Raw genomic sequence first — 22,418 nt, forward strand, 5'->3', positions numbered from 1 at the left:
TGGGATGTGGCAGCGTTACATGAAATTAATGGGAAAGGAGGGTTTTTTCAGTTTTTAGATGGATTACATTTCTCTAGGAATACTCCTCTCCCACTGCTGCATGGTTGTTCCTGCCTAGTTATGACCTCCTCACCCAACAATTATTTCAATTGCACATCAGCTGTGATGGTACAGGGGCAAAAAGGTGCTGGGATTACTGGGAAGTTCAAATGCATTGGAAATAAAGGTCCTGATTTTTGGTAGTACATCAGCATGGGAAGAAGGAAAGTTCCTGGGAAAATGTTGAAATCTCAGTTAAGAACCTGTGTCTGAAATGTGGCCAGGGAAATCTTGGGCTGGAGGGGGAGACTGCAAAAAAAATCAGTGGAAAATGAGGAAGGAAAAAGTTCCTGCTGTTCCCACACAATTTTGCTGCATGTGAAAACTGTTGATTTAATAACTCCTGCTCCCTCAAATCCATTGAAGAGGCTTCTTTTGTTTCCTGAAACACATTCTGGTTTTGTAGACAGATAATGTATTTTTTAAACAGATCTAATCCCACTTCAAATCTGTTTGTTGCTGCATTTTGTCTTCTGATACACTGGAATATTATTCCTTTGACAGGTTTATTCTGTTTGGTTCTTTTGATTTCAGAGGAGTTTATCACATTTTTTAAGTTGAATGCGTGAAAGTGGTTGGTTGGTTTTGTCGCCCTGAACAAATTTCTGCCTTCTAAAAGTATTTTTTTAGCACAAGTTTCGTGCATCACAGTCCCTTTAGGGGCTTACTTTTCCCAGGGGACAGATTTGAATTAGTGCAGAACCTGGTGCAGAACGGGATGAGGCCAGGAGTGAATTGAATTTGGTGTCTCCAGCCCAGTGTCCAGAGGTCACTGTCTACTCCAGAGCTCAGCTGCATTGCCAGACCCTAATCTTGGGCTCCCCAATTAAAATAGGTGGCTGGAGGAAAGGGGAGAAGAAGCACAGTGTTAAAGATAAAATTTGGGATAGTTTAGCAAGAGGAGACTGTGAAAACATCACCTGTTTAATTCAAAGCACCCACTGCCAGGACACAAATAGCTTCAGGAAAGAAAGGTCTTTGGAGACACAAAAATAAAAAAAAAAAAAAACTGTGTGAGCCAAGGCCTCCAGGAACCAAAGCAGGCAAGGATTTATCTAGAGCAGTGTGGAGGTTCTTGTCCCTTTTCAAGTCCCACCTGGTGGGGAAAGATGCTCTTGGCAACGTGTTGTGGCTGGCCCTGAGCCAATGGACATTCACCTTTGCTTGCAGATAAATTCGTAGCCAGATAAAGAAAAGTCAGTAGTAGCTGGACGTGAAAGCCACAAGTGAAGGTCAAATTAAGAAAAGGTTTCTTTTGGCTTTGTTTTACTTAGTTTGAATGCAGGGAGCATTGGAGGACTCCTCCAATGTGCTTACAAAATTTAGGGGCTTGTTTTTCATCTCTTCTGCTTGAAGGTTTGCAGGAAGAACTCTTTGGATGTCCCTTGGAGCCTCTTCTGCTCGGGGGCTGAGGAGGGGGAAGGCAGGAGGGGACTCTCATGTTTTAGAGGAGAGTGGGGTTTCGTGTTCCTGACCTTCACACCCTCACACCAGCTCATGTGGGTAATCAGGATTTTGTCTCCATTTCCTGAAACCCACAGATCCTTTCTAAGGTGTGTCAGCCACTGGGCAGGTACTGCAGATCACTTAAAATTATTTTCATAGATTGTTATTGTCAGTGAGAGGAATGACAGATTTGTCTTTACAAACAAGCTGTGGGTCTGCTGGTAGATAAAATCAGCACTGAGAGATAAAAGAAACAATGGGAAGGATTCCACAGATTGATGAATGGGAAAAAAAGATTTGCCTTTACAAACAAACTGTAGGTTTGCTGATAAATTAAATTGGATATTGAAAGATGAAAGAAACAATGGGGGAAACCCTAAATTCCATAAGAATTAACAATTAAAAGGGAGGGTTATACATTAGAGGGAAATCTTCCTTCTGGGAAGTCTGTACCTCTCAAGTACTTCAGCCACTGGGAAAGAGAGAGACCCCAGGGGAATGTCCCATGGCCTCCCCCTTTATTCAAATAAAGTAAAAGGACTCCTCTGTCTCCTTTTTGGACATAACCTCTGATGTTTGTGGATTAATTTTCCTGACATCAGTGTCCTTTAACAACACTTTCAAAGGCATGGCAGACCCAGAACTGTTACAAATACATAATGCCTGTTTCCTTAAACAGATTTTTTTTTTAAAGCCAGTATTCAGAAACAGGGTTGATATTAACAAGCTTCTGAGCTTCTTCCAGGAGCTGGGCATAAAAAACTATATGTGTGCATTAGGATATATGATAAAATTACAAGGTAGGTGTGAGACTGTTCTGTAGTGTTATTGTAGAGGAAAAGGGAAATCTTCATTCCAGTCTTGCCTGAAAGTGCTGCTTCAACTTGGCAGAGCACAGGAAGTGTCCTGGTGTTCATGCAGCACACGTAGAGAGTGTGTACACAGACTCCTGACGCTGCCCTGCTGACTCCCTTTTGCTGGAAGAGAGATTCCTCCTCTCCATGCTGCTCCCTCAGCTCGGGGTGAAGCCTCTCAGGGCAGGTTTTTGTAGGTCACCCTGGTACCTGAGGCACCTTCGTCCAGTTGGGCTCAAAAGGTGACTTTATTTCAGTGTTCACTTTCTGCCCACCCCTGGGCTTTGCTCACTGGTTTTGCAGCTTTCTGCAGCTGCTGTGGGTGTGGATTTTCCATGATAATCATGATGAGAGCAGGGTAACTACTTAGAGGGGGCTGACTGAGGGAAAAGCCAGTAATTGTGGCATCTCTTATATGTCCATGACATTGTCAGGCACTGTGAAGTTTTTGCCTGTTATCAGTCGAAAGGTTGATCTCCCTGTGTCTAAGAGTTGACAAAAACTAAGTCGCATCTGTAAATTTGAACTTGTCATATTGGTAATTGTACTTGTTTCCCATTTCTATAAATTTGAGCTAGTTTTTAAATACAGTTCTGCAAAAGTGAAGAGTTAAAACAGAAACGTGCCCTTACCCCCTGAACCATCACATCACTTGTTGGCATCACAGAGCTGTCTTTAGTTGAGTTCTTCTTTCAAGGAAGTGTTATAACCTTTCTTATTCTTGGGGACCATATATCTGATTTTAGCATGAATTAAGAGCTTTTGTTCTGAAGAGAGAGGAAGAAAAACAGGAGGAAAAAAGAATAGCCTTTGTGCTGGATTTGCCTGGAATCTCCAGAATCAATTATTCACTTACAGCTATTTTTTAATTCTCATTCAGCTTAGTAATTCTGATCTTGATGCCTTGCTGTGTGTTTACCCTCATCCTTCTACAGATTCCACCTGTAAGCCTGAAAATCCCTCACACAAATTCTGGTCTGTCTTCTCTCCAGGACTGCTTTGTTTTGCTTCTCTCTCTGCTCAGAATATGGTTGAAAGCTTTTGGCTCTCATCGTTCTGTCCATTCCTTTTGAGCTTTGTTAAAGAAATGAGTGTGTCTCATTATAGTCACAAGCCTATGCTGTCTGCAGTTTTCAATAACTGGAGGTGGAAAATTGGTGTAGTGATGTTGTGTGTGGTGATCCTCTTTGTGATACTCATTTTTTAATGAATTGCAACAAAGAAATAGCCAAAGAGGAATCTGTCTTTTAGATGTGATGAGCTGTTCCACTCTGTTGGCTCATGGTACATGGAGGCACCGGCATCATGCACAGATTGTTTTTAGTGCTAATACACTGCTGGAGGGTGTGGTCAGCTGACACCCTGGGCTGGTGCTGGGTGTTTCCACATCAGGATGTAAAAAGATGCCTATCCACCTTTATCTCAGTGTTATCATTCCTGGAGGTACCTGTCTGCCCTTGTGTTTGCACTCCAGACTGTGTTTTACAGATATAGATATTATCAGGAACTGAAAACATGAGGGAGAACATTCCTGCATGCAGAGCTGCTTTAATAATTTGTAGGCCGCTCACACAGAAAGCATCATAAAAAAAAAAAAAAAAAAAAAAAAGGAAATCGTGTTTACAAGTGATTTGAGAATAGCTGTCTTTTGAATACAAGCCTCTAGGTCTATTAGGAGATTTTACATTCAGCCCACTGCCTGGCCATTATGTGCTGCAAAGAAATTACTCTGATTGTGCAGATCATTTCAACGCATAATGACTGGGAGCCCAATATTTTTCATTAATTTTTCTGGGTTAAATAATGCTCCGAAGTAATTTTTCTGATTGTTTTTTGTTCCAAGAGTGGATTTCTTTCTGATGAAGCTGTGTTCTTAGGTGTTACAATTTTGAAACCAAACCTCATTGTTGCAGACTTGGCCCCTTGCTGGGTCTTTCCTGTCACCTAGGGGTGGCTGAACCTCCCATTTCTTGTGTTGCTTCTCTCATTTTGTCCCTCTTTCCTTCACACTTGCATTGCCCTTTTCTGGACTCTGAATATTTGACCCAGCTGGCCTTAGAATAATTTAATTTCTTTTCTTTTCTTCTCCTATTAAGCCTTGGGATGCTTCTCTCTCCCCCAGTGTCTTGGCTACTGGTGATTGTGGTGCCACTTCCACTGCAGGACTTTGTGCCTCAGCAGCTGGAAATCTCACATAAATACCTGACCTTTTCTCTGGCTTATGGCTCTCTTGAATTCTTTTTTCCTGGCAGTGTCATTTTTTATAAATGCAATATTGTAATTGCTGCCTAAAGTAAAGAATGTTTCAAATTGCAGTTTGTGAAATAGTTTTTATGGGAGAAACTTGTATTATCAGCCCTGCTTAGTTACATGCACACAGTAATCTTTCCTGGATGTCTTTCAGAGTGCCACCTCCACAGAGGAGGTTGCTTTATATTTTGTGGCTTATTTTCAAATAATATACCTGTGCAGAAATTGCTGGGAGAGAGATTGCCATGGTATATTTCCCTTAGATGCCACTGCTGGTTTTCCCCCAGAGGGCACTGCCCAGGCTCCCCAGGGGATGGGCACTGCCAGGGGTGCCCAGGGTGGGGCTGTTGGGGTGTCTGTGCAGGGATGGGGCTGGGTTTGAGGACCCAGCTCAGCATAGTCTGTGATTCTATGCATCAACAGCAGCACGGCCAGATTAGACCTTAATTAAAACCTTAATTAAACCATCAGTGTGTGATGATCCAGAAACCTGACTTCTCATGGGCTGATGAGCTGGACAGCTCTGGGAAATTGGCCATTTGCCCCTGCCCTGCTCTCTTTGCATCTCTGCAGCACCACCAGAACTGTATCTCCCATGAATGTGCTTCCTGTAGTGACTTCTGGCTCACTGCAAGATGCTGGATCTGGGAACTTTGGAAGGGACTGAGGAGAAACAAAGTCAGTTGGGTTGCTAGGAAAGAACTAAAATGTTATATAGCTGTGACTGACCAGTGGAGTACTGGGTGAGTGTCAGTGCCTGTGAAAGTCAGAGTCAGGCCACTGCTTTGGCTCCTGGGATGGTGCATTTTGTGCACCACAGAAATGAGTATCTCTGAGAGCAATGGCCTGGTGGAGTAGATAAGGCACAGACAGGGAGTCAGGGGACCTACAGCCTTCACTCTACTGGCACTGCCTGCTGTCATTTGCCTTTCTTATTAAGAAAGCAAGCTTAGGGCAGAAAACTGTCCTAGTTTGTGTTAGTGCAGAGTAATGGGGTCCTGACCTCTATGGGGGCTTTGGGTGCCACTGAAACACACACACTAATAACAGTGGTGACCTGCTCTGTGGCTTACTGTTCCAGCATCCAGCTCCCGTTACAAGGAACAATTCATTCCAGGAGATGTGGTGGAAGTAACCACTAGAAAATACAGTTATAGTTCGTTTTCATTCCTTTTTAATGCCAGCAATATATAAACATGGTTTTTCAAAAAGAAAAGGGTGGCCCCTCAACTACAGTAGTGTAGAGATCTGCAAGCGTGTTTAAAGATATTTGTAGGAAATGGCCATCTGAGCAGTTTTTATGGGCTGCTGTGCTCAGAGGATTTCAGATCCTGCATCACTATAAAGGAGAGAAGCAAAAGTGAATTCTATACCAGCGTTTCTGTCAGGAGCAGCAGAAGTCATATCCTGTGAGAAACAGCTCACAGAGCTCCTCCTGCCAGGACAGGAATGTTCTTACCTACAGCTGGTGCTGGGCAGGTGGGAAACCAGAGCAGCCAGAGGAGATTTAGACATCTGCATGGAAAATATGCCAGAACAACAGGAAAACAATGGACTTTTGCAGTAATGTTTCATTGCAAGGCTTTGAGAATCCCAGAGCCAGGAATTTGCTGACACTGTCATACTCTCCATTCCTAGGCACTATTAGCTGAGACAACTTACAAATGGTTGGGCTGGTAGCCTAAAGGAATTGCTGGCCTTTGCCAAGAGAGATATAGCTGCCCAGAAGATTGGAGTGAACCGGTCACCACGGTGTGGAGGTGTCAGGATGGATAACAAGCCTTTCTTCTCCTCCTGGAACTGCAGGAGTCTGCAGTGGGGTGGGAAATATCTGACAAAAACACTCTGACCACACATTGCCCAGAGCAAGGAGCAGCAGCCTGGCAAAATCAAAGCAATCTGATGGGTCAGAAGATGGAGTTGACAGCACATTCTTATTTCTTCTAACACAGCTCACACTTCCATGAGGGTATTCAGATGGTATAAAAATGAGGGGTGTCTGACTGTGCTGTTTTTAGTAGAAAATCATTCTCTAACACCTATTATTTAGGGTCATAAGAGTAACTGCAGCTCAGCTGAAGGATAATTTGGAGTACTTCTGACTTTCACTTCAAATGAATAGAGTTTTAGCCATTTTCCAGGAGAAACTGTATGTTTCTCATTGCCTTTGTTGTGTGACAATGTGGGGATTGCCTGTCTGATGGTGTATAGCTCGCCTCTTGCACACATTTACTGCAGGATTGTGGGAGAGCTTGTCAAATAAAGATGGAAATATGCAACTGATACGTTATTTTATTTTCAAGCTCAGGAGTCCCATTAATGCATTTCAGACCTGTGAGCACAGGAGTTATCAGTGAACTCTTAACTGAATGGGCAAATTGGTGAGTGCAGCAGAATAGTAGAGTTGTCAGGGGCAAAAGCTGGAAATGATACATGTGATTCCAAGAGCTAGCCCTTTTTGCTTGGTAAATTTTGAGTTTTGCTCTGAGTAAAATAGATTAACAGCTTAGCTGTAGGAGAAGTGAAATCCTGCTTTTATCACTGCATCATCTCTTAAAGCATGTGCAGTTTGACATGTGGCAAAGAGGCAAAACTGTGACAATACCACTGCTGTCTCACCAACACATGGACTTGGCTGAATATTATCTCCCCGAGCAAGTGACTTTGAACAGAAATGATTCAGATTTCCTGAAGATCAGCAGCACAGAGCTATTAAAAGAGAAAACATTACAGTCTTCTGATGTCAGCCCTCTGTGTTCACCTTTGATTCCCTTTCCCTGTGTTTAAGCTGCAGAGGAAGACCTGGCTGACTCCAGCAGCAAAGGTGAAGCTCAAGATAAGAGGGGATCTCATGTAACATGAATTCATTTAACTCTGTGAACTGCAGGGGTGATATTTTTAGGAGTAGTTAAGTGTAACAGGAATATAATGAAGATAGGCTTATTTAGTCTTTAGAGTAGCCATGACTCAAATCTTGTGGGGCTTTCTAAATCAAGCTCAGTGGCTTAAGCTATATCTGGAAATATTCTGTGCAGCAAGTGGTGAAGTCAGCAGAGCTAAGGTCTGTAATGAGGACTAATGAGGTAGAGGTAGAGGGCAGCTGTCTCTAAGGAGTCAGAGCAGAAATGCTGTGCAAATTATATTCCTAAATATGTTTTATTTTCAAGTGTGTAGATTTCACTTGTTAAAAAAAACCAAACAAACCAACCAAAACCCCCTAAAATTTCAAATAGAAATTATGCTCTCTTGTTTGGGCTGAAGAAGTCATGCCTGGTGTGTGATGATAAAGGGTGCGGAGGCACTGGAATTGATTGTCCAGAGAAGCTGTGGCTGCCCCATCCCTAGAAGTGTCCAAGGCCAGGCTGGATGGAGCTCCAAGGTTCAACCTGGTCTAGTAGAAGGTGTCCCTGCCCATGGCAGAGGGTTGGAATGAGATGGGGATTTATGGTCCCTTCCAATTCAAATAATATCATGATTCTGTGTGGAGGATGCTCTGTATGTTGGATTAATGCTTGTTACATCCATATCTGTAATGGGATGTTTAAAAAAGCCAGGCCTCCAATACACTGAGAAAGACAAATGTGAGCTGATTTTGGAGGGAAAAAAAGTTTCTGCCAGAAGTATTATTATAATTACATGTTACTGTGTTCACTATTTCAATGAGTAAGGATTTCAAGTCCATTTAAACTATCTGAGATTAAAATTAGAACTGTTGTTCTCCTGTTTCTGGGTGAATGCTGAGTGCTTCAGAAGAGTAAATGCCCCATTACAGTATAACTTAGTAAAATATTAGAGCCATTTGCACTACACTGGGATTTTACACCCTATTACTGCTCTGAATTATCTGTCATTAGCCCTCATTAAAGGCAGATTTGGTTAGATGGACAATTGTCTATTGCAATTTGATTGCAAATATGTTGTTAGGCTTTCAAATGAATATTTAAAGTGGATCATTGCACAGTTTGCCTACAAATTCTTTTTTTTTTTTATCTTGTCCTTCCTCTCCCTCCATTTTTAAGGAGCTTCCACCCAGAATTCCAATGCAGTGGAACCTGAAAAGCAAGTTGACAGCACAGTGAAAATGGCTGGAGTTATAGCTGGTCTCCTGATGTTTGTTATTATCCTCTTGGGAGCAATGCTTACCATCAAAAGAAGGTAAGTTTCTGCTTTGCCTCCATCTTGGACCTCTGGGCTGCATTGTTGTAGTTTCCAAAGGAAGAATAAATAAAGATAAAGCATTCTTTATGTGTGACAGAGAGCAGCAGTTAATGCCTATGTACATAACACTGACACTAAGGGTGGTAGGCCTAGAAGAAATACCACTTTTGGGAGATCCAGCAACAAAAGAATGGTTGTTACTGCAAAGAAATAATGATAATTAATTGATAATTGATGTCAAGAGATAAGTCACGAAGTAGCATGAGATAAAAGGGATAAAAGGAGAACCTTTCCTAACAGGAATGGCTGAGAGACTTGGGATTGTTCAGTCTGGGGAAGAGAAGGTTTGGAGTCACCCAGTTGTGGCCTTCCAGTACTTGAAGGGAGCCTACAAGAAAGATGGAGAGAGACAACTCACAAGGGGCTGGAGTGACAGGACGGGGGGAATGGCTTCAAGCTGACAGAGGGGAGGTTAGATTGGGTATTAGGAAGAAATTCTTTCCTGTGAGAGAGGTGAGGCCCTGGCACAGGTTGCCCAGGGAAGCTGTGTCTGCTTCATCCCAACCATTCTTTCAACACTTGAGTTTTCTGATGCTTTGGCTGTCATGACTGCTACAACCTAAGTTATTATCTCCTGGATAGCACAGACAAACCCCCAAACAAGATTACTTGTAATGCAGAATGAGTCCCAGAGGTTGGACACTGAGGATCCATTTGCTATGTGTGAAAGTTCCCAACCTCCTGCTGTGCTGAGCTGACCCCTGAGACAGTGCACAGGACCTTCAGCTGAACTTGCCAGGTCCCTGGAGCAGCAATGTTTGGTGAATTTGGTGTGATGTCCCATGCACAGAACTTTGCTCTAGCTGGTTTTGCCATAGGCTCTGTAAACCTGGGCAATTTTCTTCAAAGTTAACATTAGAAAGGAGGTGAGTGGGAGAATTAAAAATCTAAATTCTCCCTTTTTTCCCCTAGAGCTGGAAAATTACAGTTTTCTCTGTGTTGTTTCCACAGCCCCTCCTGGGGCAGACAAGCAGAATCCCTGCAGTCTCTGTCTGTTTGCTGCAATTTGCAAGGATACCCGCTGGAAGACACACTGAAATAAGGAGTAAACTGGCTCATTGACTTTAAAATCTTTTCCCATTTAGAAGCTCTGAGTGCAGGAAGAGGTTTGGGAGGCTGTAGCACACCTCCAGCCCCTCCAGAGCTGCTGATCACATCTGTTGTGGGCTCCCTTGGATGGGCACCACCAGCCACGTCCAGCTGGGGCTCAGAGCTGCATATGGACAAGTGCTCCCTGAGGATGGACCTCAGCCTGTCAGGCTCGTTGCATTTGTAAACTAGTGTGGGTTGGGACCAGCTTTTATAAGAGGAGAAGCTGATTTGGAGCACAAATTGATTGGAACTTCTGGAGGAGCAGAGTTGAAAGCTTGAGCTCTTCTGAGAGAACAGTTTAACAACAGAGGTCTCTTTTTATTTTGCAAACAGAAGCATTTGGAGCTTAAGCTCATGCATTCCATGTTTGCATTAGCCTCATTTCAAAACCAGTTCCCTTCCCAGTGCAGCAAGGCCTTTCAGACATAGAGCATGAGCAAGCAGTGCTCAGTTGCTCACAGTTTCAGCAGAACAAATTACAAAAACTCCAGGAACTCAAACATTTCTGGGGGCTGATAAAGTTTTAGAAGGTTCAGTCAGATATGTGAAACTAAATTAAGCCAACTAGTGGTTTTATACAGTGAAAAATTTGGGTTTGACATTATGTTTGTTTTCTGAAAGTTTTAGTTGAAACTTAGGGTTGTCTAAAATCTGCTAAAGTTTCCCTATTTATATATCTATGTCAAAAATGTGTGTATAAATTTCTCTTTTAAACATGACTGTCTTACAGTATTTAAAATCAAAACCATTAACAGTTTGTTTTCTTGGTTTTGGGAACCCACTAACTCCAGGAGTTAAGTCATAGTATCATCATTACATGTACATGAAATATAAAAATTGCTGCAACATCATGGAGAGACAATTCACACAAGGACATGCAGGGACAGGACAAAGGGGGATGGCTCCAAACTGAAAGAGATTAAATTTAGATTGGATATCAGGAAGAAATTCTTCACTCTGAAAGTAGGGAGGCCCTGGCACAGGGTGCCCAGAGCAGCTGTGGCTGCCCCTGGATCCCTGGCAGTGTCCAAGGCCAGGCTGGACAGGGCTTGGAGCAGCCTGGGATAGTGGAAGTTGTCCCTGCCCATGGCAGGGGGATTGGAATAATCTTACAGGTCCATTCCAACCCAAACCACTCTGTGATTCTGTGATAATTTAGCCTGTTAATTTAAAGGTGCTTATCAGTGCCTACGTGAGTGTATGTGCTCACAAAAGGCAGAACAACATTCTTTCATTAACAGATATTCTGAAACATCCCATTTTGATTGTATGAAAATATTTCTAATTCTCTACAGAGCTTGTTGTTTTTTCCTTAATATTATTTAAATACATTTGTGTAACAGAGTATACAAAATCATTTTGTAAAAACAAAACAAAACAAGAAAAACAAGATATTTTTCAGGAGAAAACACCTTTTGACTTTGCTCCTCCCTAAAGTATTTGATTTTGGTCTGTTCTGATTTCAGCTGGGCAGTTTTAATTCTGGTGTAATCGTGACTTGTATTTCCCTGGAGTGAAGAACATGACACTTCTCAGGCTGGTGTGTTTGAGCAGACAAAGCCTCCACTGACCCCTTTAAATATAAGACTGAATAAATAGGATCAGACAGCCTGCCATGGATGCACTGTAAATAAGTTCTTTAAACTGCTGTCGGTAGCAAAAAAGGAGAATTGAGGCTATGTAGGGTCTAGGATTATTTCCTCCTATGAAAATTCAGCTCCTTATTCTGGATTAGGATTTAGGTGGTTACCTTAAACTAATTAAATAAACCCCTAAAGCCTCTTGGGCAGAACATACCCAAGCTGTAGGATGGAATTAGGAAAAGGGACATTTGCACATTAAGTGACCCATGCCCCCCATGTCCCTGTTTCAGGTGGGAGACAGGCAGGGGATTGGGTTGTGCTGTACATTCTAGGACCAGGTTGTGTTTTTACTGAACCATAATTCCAACCCCTTCTCACAGTTAAGTTTTGAAATATTCTTAGTAAGTCCTTATTTCAGGCTGCATATTTTGGAAGAATTTGAGCCAAAATATCCAATTTCAAAATATTCCTCCTTTTGTTTGTCTTCCTTTATTTTCTATCCTTATGGAGCAAATGTTTCTGAGCTTTCCTCTGCAGCCTGGAGGGATGTGCAGCTTTTTCATGAGGGCTGAGAGTCTGGTGGGATCCCAGATGTCTGTGACCCAGAGAGGAGAGCAGCAGAAAGAACAGCAGGATGTTCAAGGGAACTCTTCCAGTCGATAGAACAGTGTGAGCCCAGGTCCTGACCTCTCCCAGGGCTTGGTTTAATGGAATCATTTTGGGGATTTCAGGAGCTCAGCTGCATGTGCTCTCATTTTCTACATCTTGGTCACGTTTCCCTTTGTTTAGAGGCTCAGTGGAACTCGGATTTTCACAGGGAAGCTCAGTGGCAATCACTGCACCTTAACTGGTGCATTGCTAGGGCCTGTAGAATTGCTGCTTTCAGGAGATAATGGCATTTAGTTAAAATCCATCCAGTGCCCTTCAAATAGCATGGCATACATCAGGAATCTGGCCAAAATAGCAGGTCTATAGCAAAGGCCATCATCAGGAAAACCATGCCACTTCAGTTAGATCCTCATGAACTGTTCTTTACCCCATGGGTGCACAGCACAGAGGGTGACTGTGCACGGAGTGACTGAGCTGAACCTGGTTTCCACATGTGATTATGGAAGCTGTGTTCAGAGCAACCATAAAAGTGAACACTTGAAAGCTGCATTTGTATTTCTAAGTGATTCCTAGTCACCCTAGCATCTTCAAGGATGGGATTTTAAAGCTGTGCAATAGGCTGAAGTTTGTGTTTCATTGTTTTTCTCTGTCTTGACCACTGCTGCTGCTTCTGTGGCTTCTTGTGGCTGGTGGTAAATCTCTAATACCCTGGGCTAGGTCTGTCATGAACCAGTCTTTTTAGAGAAGCCCCTTTCCAGCTATAAAAGGGAAAATATCACCTCTTAAGCTACAACTGATTGCCAAGGCTCAGTTTGTGGTGCTGCTCAAAATGTTGTGAAATGAATTGTTGAGAAACTGTGGTAGAAAATGCTTAATCACAGTGATGCAGAAAGCTAATGTATGCCCCCAGTGCTCAGCTATAAATATGGAGAGATGCTTGAATTGTTAATGAACTATTTGCATTTTAGAGTTTGATGAAGCTTGATTTATCATTAGACAATTTGCTCATTGTCTAAATATTCCAAAATTGTGGCGTTCCTACATTGTCACTTCCCTATTTATTGTTATTTGTATTAATAGCTCTGACACCTTTCTTTCCATTTCAAAAATATCAAAGCACTTGAAAGGCAAAATTAAGTCTCATTGCCCATGGTACTGACATGATAAAGTGAGGGAATTAAAGGTGAGGGGATTTATTCATGGTGGCAGAAGCAGAAACACAACCTGTCTCCAGTTCAGTATCTATTTATTCCTCACCAACATACAGCTCCTGAAACAAGTGTAGGCAAACAGGATCTGAGTACAGAAAACAACACAAATACTTTTTGTATTGAAAAAGAAGCCTGGAGTTCATCTAAATCTAATTATGTGCTTTTCTCTTTTTCTCCTTTTGGATATTTTGTTCATCTGACTGGCCGTCAATATTTAGAAGAAATGCATATTCCTACTCCTATTACTTGTAAGTACTTGACTGGGGATGAGGTTTTTTGAGCATGTTCACCTTGTGGTAATTTTGTGCATTGTTGTATTTTTTCTTTTTGCTTCTCTCTTTTTTTTTTTTTTTTTAACCACTCCATTTATCCTTGTCTTTCCAGCAGAATGTGTTTTATTTTCCCAGTTGCACGCTGTTATGTTTTCCCCATTTTCCCACTGCACCTGTAGCTGTGCCTGCAAACATATGAATGTCCACAGATATGTCAGTTATGGTTTATAACCCTTCAAACTGGATATTCATCTTTAGATTGGATATCAGGAAAAATTTCTTCACCAAAAGGGCTGTCCAGCACCAGAACATGTGGCCCAGGGAAGTGATGGAGTCACCACTGTGGCATTTAAAAGTTGTGTAGATGTGGCACTCGGGGACAGGGTTTAAGGATGGACACGGCAATGCTGGAGGAACAGTTGGACTTGATGATCTTGGAAATCTTCTCTAACATAAATGATTCTATGATTCTGTAAATGCTAATGGACAAATACAGAGTGTCCCAAGTGCACCTTTTTAATTGTCCATTGCTTGTAGCCACGCTTGAGGGAAATTCACACCTGGAAGTTATTGTCGGGAATTTCTCAGCCGTGGATGTAAGCTTTTTAAAAACCTTAAGGTTTCTGACAACTGGGACTTGACATTATCCCAGCAAACATCCCTGTTCCTGGAGCTGCCAGGTTCTGAGTGTTGGTTTAGATCATTGGATGATGAAGTGGTTCAGATATTCAGATCTAAATCACCTGTCCAGTCCTAATGACAATGCTGCATAATTAAGGCAGTTGTTAAGGCACATGAAAATGCTTCACACATGGGTACTTCCAGAGCCATCTGTTGCCTAAAGATTGAGGGGCTGGGAAGCAATCAGGGCCAAGCTGTTTCTGGCATGATAATGGTTGTCTGAGGATCTGAGGGAGGAGAGGGCTGGATCAATGATGTGAAGAAAAGTCCTGGAGAAGTGAGTTGACGCCTCTGCTGCCATCAGAGGGCTGGGAGGGATGGAGAAGGCAGCTGTTGCTGTGGACAGGAGCAGCTCTGCCCTCGCCAGCTCTCAGAAGCAGCAGGAGCTCTATCACTGACACCAACCCTTTCCCCAGAACCTGCCAGGCTTGTCAGGGCTCTGAAACCCACCGAGTTGTCCAGAGGGCCACATCAGCCCTGCCAGCCCCTCTGGTCTGCTGCTCCAGGAACTGCCTCCTTTGCCCCTTGCTGCAGTTCCTCTTTGTCTCATCTTGTGCATTTTCTGGAAGCTGTTTAGCAGGTCAGCAGAATTAGAGGGTTGATGTGCTGCCATTTTAAGGGGAGCTGATCTCTTTTCCATATGAGTTGCTTTATGTCCAAAGAGCAGGGCAAAGGAGGATCCCTATGCACCACTGCTTGGAGGGATTTTGTTTCTCCATAACCTGTCATGAAGCTATTGAAAGAGGAACCTTTCCCACTTTCCAAGCATGTGAGGAGCCTTAGGACACCATCACGAGTCTTGGCTTTGCCCAGTGATGTAATTGTAAATGCAGAGTAACTCCATTTCCTCTAGACCTCCCACTGGTTCACCAAGAATGAAATTTGACCTCAAGTAGTCAGATTACAGAGGAGGTTAACTAAGTGTAAAGTAGGGGCTGGTTCTAACCCAAAGGTGCTATGAGCTAGTTGGATGTATTGATAGAACCCTTCCTCTTCTGCATTATCCTCATGTTTTACTGTTTGGTTTCCATACAACCAGTAGCACCACTGCCTGAGAAATTCACTGCCAGGTTTCCCAGTATAATTCTGTCTTTTTCCAACAGGCAGTATGTGGTCAGCGTGTTCCCCACTTCATTTTATTTTGAGATCTGTGTGTTTAAAAGGATGAATCAACTTCCAAGCCCTCTGTGACCCATTTTACAGCTGCACAGCATTGCTTTAAGCAGTCAGCTGAGGATTGTTCTGCCAAAGCAAGCACAGGGGTCTGTTTGCTGTGGGTCAATTTGCTAGACCCTTTTTCCTCAGGGAGCAGTGCAGTGACTCAGGAAAAGAGAAGAGAAAACCCTCTGGAGGGTCACCCAAGTCTGGGGTTGCAATGAGCTTCAGCAGAGGCAGAAGGAAGGGCTTTAATAAGGTTTAATGAGGCAGATGTCCACCATGCAGCACATCACATCAGGGAAAACCAGAGGTGCCATCAGGCAAGCTGAGTGTTCATAGCAGCCAGTGGAGGTTGGAGCACAGCTTGCAGAAATCACAGAGCTTTTCCTCCCCAGTACCACACCCAAAATGTTCTGCAAAGAGCTCATTCTTAGCTCTGTGCTGGTGGTGTCCCAGGGACAGCTCTGCAAGCTGGAGGCATCACATCACCAGTCACCTCACCATAAACACTGCCAGCACCAGGCTCTGCGTGCTTTGGTTCACATGGACGTATGGTCTGTTCCCTGCACTGGGAAAACCAAGCTCTGGTTTGGATTTTTTTTCCCTTGAACAACAATAAAGTAAAAGGGATGTTCCAGTAGTCAGGGAAGAAAGCAGGAGAGCCCATGAAGGAGCATACAGCGAAATTCTACTGAGTTTCATGTTTCAAGTTGCACATGAAATAGGATGTTTCATTAGAATTGCAGATGAAATTCTGAAATTGCTTAGGACTGAGCAATTCTTAGCCAAACGATTCAAATTGCTCTGGACTCCTATGAGCAGAGAGGTTGGATTTAAGTTTATTTGAAATGTTATAGAAATAAGAGCAGCAATATTGTTGTATACAGATTTTTTTAATAGAATTTGTTTCTATGCTATGACCTTGCATAAATTATTTAGTCCTGAAGCAAAATTCAGTTGAATGAGTTACCAGTATTGAAAAGCAGGCTCCCAAATAGATCTGCTGGCAGATCTTTAAATGTGACCATATGGACTGTATCACTTGATGTTTGGTTTCAGTTTCTGGACTTCAAAGCTGTGTTTCTTAGAGCAATTCTTGTCTGCTTTCAGATAATTCCTCCCAGCCCTTTGTCATCTTCTATATAGGCATTTATTCTTGTTAGGGACCAAAATCTTCTATCCTAACTCTTCCAAACAGTTTTGTAATGATAATTCTATAATGATAATTCTATTAAATTCCAAACAGTTCTGAATGATAATTCTATTAAAGTCACTGAGACTTTTTTGAGGAGTACCTGGTCTTTACAGAGACAGGCCGCAACATTTTGGTAGTCTCTAGACTGGAGTTCTGCTCTCAGCCAGTCTTATGTTCTGCTGCAATTCAGGACTGGAAAATCTGATTCTGTGAGATGGTTGAGTACCTGCAGCTCTGACTGGTGAAACCACTCCAAAGTATTCATTTTTAGGAGCAGCTATTTTTGGGCCTGCATAGTTATTAGGTAAATAGTTATGGGATTCTTGTACAGCAACACTTGACTGAAAACTTCCTACAACATATAGGAAAGGATGAAAGAGAAGGCCATAAAGATCTTTAACGTGCTTTAAGTGGAAATACAACCCAGGAGGCCTGGATTCCTAACTTGTAACTCATTGTGAAGGATCAACATCATATTGTGTACTTGAATTTACCCATCAGCTAAGGCTAATTGCCTATGAGTTGAGATCTTGTGAGGAGAAAGAGATGGAATTAGGAGTTTTTGTCCTGGTGCACTCCTTGCATCCCTGTGCCCAGGGTGATGCCTGAACCTTTTCAGAGGAGTTACTCTGTATTTACACCAACACAAATGGTGTCTAAGCTTGGGACAGAATTGCTGCTGTCTCTCTGCACTTAAGTTTAATGGGCAGTGTAAGATATCAACCCAGCCAGGTCTGGAAGAAGTTGGTTTTACTCCCAGCTGAAGCTGTAAAACACAGACAGCAATTCATCCAGTTTGCAGAAGGGTTTGCATCTAGTGACAGACACCTCTTTTGCAGCAGTATTTTCAGCTGCAGCAACCCATATCATGATTTTATTATTTGCTCACCAGGAATTAAATGGAAAGGTTTTCTATGTGTGGGTTGTTTGTTTTGGTTTCTTTCTTTCTCCTGGGCTGGGTAATGGCTGCAGAATGAAATTTAATCAAGAGCAATATGAGACCAGGGAAGAATTTCTGGAAATACAGAGATTCATGTATGTGTTACAAGCACTCAGTTTAATGTTATTTATAAGAAAAGGGCACTCAATGGCCATGATGTTTTCCTTTTCCCCTGAACTGCCCAGACCTCCAAGGAAATTATTACAACGTAGGGAGCCCCTTCAACTCCCACTGGAATTTCACACCTATTTTAATTGTTGAGTGGTTTTAGCTGGGAGTTTCTTTTCATGGGAGAGATTGCAAAGGTTATTAAGCTAAATTTATACTTAGATTTTCTGAGATAACAAAGTTTATGCTGAATTTATTGCCACCATCTGTGGGGCATTTGAAAAGAAAAACAACCCTTTATTTTATTTAGAAGTGTACCTCTGTATACCACATTCACACATAAATATCTCCATGTATTTCCGTGGATGGTGGGATCTGCCTGCACAGGTCAGCTTGCTAAAACAGGATTTTAAGAAGAAACATTCTCATTAGGTGCTTTTCTCATCAGATGATGGAAAAACAGGATTGTTAATCAGTGGCTATGCCTGTCTAATGAAAGCAAATTAAAAAAATAATATATCAAAATGCAGAAAGTAGATGAGATGTTATTTAGAACGTGTCTGTATGGTGATTGCAAGCCTAAGCCTTGCAGAGGGCAGGATTTGTGGGTGTCTGTACCAGCAGAAACTTGTACTGGATGGCTCCTATGTGCACCTGGCTTGTCTAAACTTTCTCTGGTTGTAAGTAAAGCTAAAAACAAAATATAAATAAAAATAAATCTCCCAGAAGCAGTGATTAATTTGATCAAGTGAAGCTTAGATCATACTCTCCAGAGCCTGTGCTTGTATACCCACAGTACAAAACGCTCAGGGCATCTTTTGACTTATCTCTACTTCACTTTCTCCTGTCCTGTGAAGTTTGCTCTGTGACATTGGCCTTTGCTCTTCTCTACACCTTTCCTACACCTTTACTGCAGTAACCTCCCTCTGCTCCTGCCACAGCCTGGCTTCAGCAGAGCAGGTGTTAAAAGCAGGCTCAGCAGGGGCTGGTGAGGAAGCACACATTTAATCTGCAGCATGGAGCAGGGCTCCCAGCGTGTGACAGAGCACTGCTCTGAGCTCCCACTCCCCTGGCTCTGTTCACACCCCTCTAGTGACCAGCATTTCCAGCTCCTCCTGCACAGAGCTCTCCCCCAGTTTAAAATGAACATCCTTCCCCAGAGCTTCCCATTCCCCAGCCCCGCAGGCGGTGAGAACAGCTCCCCTCTGGTGTCTTTTCATGTCTGAAGACCTATCAGCCCTATTTGATTTCCTCTTCTCTAGATTAAAGGTCCACATTGATTTTGGCCTTTGCTTGTAGATCATGTTTTCCAGCTTTACCTTTTGTGTCCTCCTTCATGTGAGCCCCTGTAGCACACGTCTGACTTGAAGAGCAGTGTTGCAGCAGAGCCCTCTCCAATCCTCAGTCAGAGCAACAGGATCACCCAGATTATAGTTCCATGTCCTTAGTTTTAAACCAGCATGAAACCATTCTTCCAAATTGGATTTGTCATCTACCACGGGTTTAGGGCATGGAGATCCTTTCCAATAGATCTGTTGTTTGGCCAGTGCTCCCTGGGATTTGCATGGCTCATCACTGCCTGCCTTGAATTGGAGCAGATTCCATCACAAATTGCAGGTGTACTCCTAGAGTTTGCTATGCACAATTCTCTAAAAGGAACTTTATTTTTTTTTTTCAACTTTCTCAAATTGCTTATTGAAAATGAGGGCAATATGCAATTTGTGTCTGTAGGAGGAAATTTCATGTTTAACTTACATGATCTATAACTAATGTCTAAATTACCTGTGCATGCAAATCTACACCACAGTGTACAAAATCCATCCTGGTGAAACATCTCAAATTAAATCTGTCAATGTACATGCACGAGAGTTCTCCAGGAGTGGCAGTTATAGATTTAATGTTCATGCATGTAGAATTAATAGAAAAAGTTAGAGAAGATTTTGAAGCTGCTTTTAAAAAATAATCCCTGACAGTCATCCAAACCTCCGTGAAGCAGGAATCTGATCCTGCAGATACTTCTAACAGAAAATATTGCTGGAGCTTCCTGATTAATGCCCATGGCAGTAAACGGTTTGTGCTTGATACCAAGTTTGCATTTCTTGACTGTTTAAGTAGAACTCCCACAATTTTAATATAGTGCTTCAGATTTTATGTCTAGTCTCTGATACGAGTAGAAGTTTCAAAAAATAATCAAATCAAATCTCCATCATTTTTTCCCCAAATTCACGCTTGTGTTCACTGACAATGGCTTTTCTCCTTGCTTTAGTAGGGTCAGCATCAACTGCCTGATTATACAGCTGGTTTCATTTTTTCACTCAACTTCGAGCATCTTTCTGTCTCATCCCTCCTCTGTGTGTGTGGTGCTTGCAAACATCATCTCTTCATTTCCAAACCCTCTCAAACTGAAAAGAGCAACCCAGTAAACTCCATCCATGGACTCCTGCTTCCTTCTTGCCACATTTCCTTTACCCTTGAATGTAAACCAGCATTAAGATCATTTTATTCACATCCTGACATTCTGTGTCGATTGTATCAGACTCTTCTCCCCAATATCTGCCTGGTCCTTTATTTCCTACCCTTTTCAGCTGCATAATGCATGAGTGGGGAAGTGTCTGCTCCGTGAGGGGTGTCAGCTGTGCTGGGGACACGCTGGGCACGCAGCCAGCCCATGACTGACACTGATGCTCCCAGAGCAGCTTTGTTGGGGTGTTGCAGTGGCTCTGTGCAGGGCAGTGGGGACAGCGGGAGCCGTGTCACCGGCGTGGCTTGTCAGCGATTCACAGAGATCTCTTGGAGCGCCCTATTTTTGGAAACAGCATTTCTAGATAAATGCTTTTCCATTTCCAAAAGGCGTTTTGACGTGCTGGGAAATAAACCTCTACCTAGCTGTGGGTTTTAAGTCACATCCCTAACATTCTGGAAAGTGCTAGTCATTTGATTTTATAATCTTTTCTGTGAATTATAATGATGGTAAGGACCAAATAGGCTTAGTCCTGTGCTGCCACTCTCTCCAGACACAGAACGGCAGCAGAAAAGGCACGTTTAGAAACTGAGAGCCCCTTGATGTGTCTGGCAAGCTTAGCTCTGAAATCCTCAAAAGAGATCTGTCTTCCTTTTCCCTCTAAATTTAGATGAATAATTTTTGCATTCTTGCAACAGGGAGGGAGAAAGGTGGAAACTGATAAGGCACTGTTGAAAGAAAATTGTAGTGTTTTCAGATGCAGACCTGGGTTGTGTGTTGCGAGGTAGATTGAGAACTTTAAACTCATGTCACCTTTTCTTTTTAGGCATTCAAGCCAATGTTTTAGGGGCCTCTCTGTCTTCTACAGGACCAGGTAGAATTCCTTTGCATAGGGCTTTTGTAAGCAGGCCTTTGGGGACTAAGGGGCTTGGGTTTGGGGTTATTTTTTTCCTGCCTAGGACATGCAGAAATGTTGTTGCTCATTCACTCAAAGACAAAACAAGTTTGCCAATTCCTGCTCTTTGTAGCCTGTTGGCGTTTCCGAAAAGTTACCAGGCAATGGGGACTTACAGATAATTATTGCCACAAATAATTTAACTTTCACTGAATGAGGAAGTCGCCCCTTTTGACTCACCATTTTCAGCCATCGGAGTCATGGTCTGTAGTGGCTCACCCCAGCAGTCCAGAGTGCTTGTTATTAAAGACTTCTGCATTTTGGATTAGTGTTTCCCACTGAGTGATTTTAATTCCTGTTGCCAAAGAATTCACACAGGCACGTACGATTAGCAAACCATCAGGATTAGAAGATCCACACAGCAGGGTTAACACACTTCAAGGCTATTTTAGTCACCCCAGGTACCACAGCACAAAAAAAGCAGGGGCTCCCATGTCTGCAGCTCATGGCTCCTAAATCTGTCTGTGCCAACGCTGCTGAACACTGGAAGCAAAGCTTTTATCATTAAACAGCAGCTTTTTGCTTCATCACTCAAGGACTGCTCCCCTCTTTGCATCTTCATCTGCACAAGTGGATACACCAAGGGGTTTTTGGGAGATCTGAGTAAGGCCCCTGGGATGATGGACCCAATTTGAACAGCTCTGGGCTTGGATTGGAACCACTAATTGTAAACAGCTGAACCCCAACTGGCTGAGCAGATGAGACAGATGTGTTTGTTCAAAAGTTTGCAGCAAACATCCAAGTTTTTTTCCATGAATCTGTGCTCTCCTGATCTGGGTTATCTTTCTTTAAAACAGGCTTTTCCCACAGACTTAGGCAAAGGATTTAGCTCTCTTTGACCCTTCTTTCCAAACACGTATTAGTGGCCAAGCTACTCATCACCTGAAGGCTGGGGCTCAGCTATGTGCTTGAACTTCCCTGTAAATGCCACTCTGACAAGTTCTGGGCATAAATAGAGCCCGTTAGACTATGTTGGAAGGAGTACCTTTTTTTTTTTTGGAATCTAATTAAGTTTAAAAGATGGGTAGTACTTACCATAAGCATGTTGTTTCAGAGAAGAAAAGCCTCTTTGCAAAATGATTTAGTTGTTAGGATTTTTTTCTTCTTTGAGTTGGAGAAGAGAAAGAAAACTAAAGCTCCTTCTTACAGTAATCTGTTTTTCTCCTTTTTATTTTATTTTCTTATCTAGGGAAGTGGTGTAAGCAAAGTTCTTTGCTGGTGTTAGGGATTTGTGTGATATTTTTTCAAGGTGTGGATTGTAGAATGTCACACATTCATTTTTAAAG

General features: G+C 42.6%; 1 protein-coding gene across 1 annotated transcript in view; it reads left to right on the top strand.

Annotated features, from left to right (window-relative positions):
* The window catches only part of PTPRT (protein tyrosine phosphatase receptor type T), a 444,327-nt gene that overhangs the window by 365,332 nt on the left and 56,577 nt on the right, over positions 1-22,418 (top strand). The window contains exons 15-17 of the mRNA XM_068207489.1: positions 8,669-8,804; positions 13,581-13,610; positions 21,004-21,051. Coding sequence (XP_068063590.1) covers positions 8,669-8,804; positions 13,581-13,610; positions 21,004-21,051 — 214 coding nt within the window. The remainder of the gene's footprint in view (positions 1-8,668; positions 8,805-13,580; positions 13,611-21,003; positions 21,052-22,418) is intronic.

The sequence above is a fragment of the Anomalospiza imberbis genome, chromosome 17 (genome assembly GCF_031753505.1).
Source record: "Anomalospiza imberbis isolate Cuckoo-Finch-1a 21T00152 chromosome 17, ASM3175350v1, whole genome shotgun sequence".
Classification (NCBI taxonomy): domain Eukaryota; kingdom Metazoa; phylum Chordata; class Aves; order Passeriformes; family Viduidae; genus Anomalospiza; species Anomalospiza imberbis.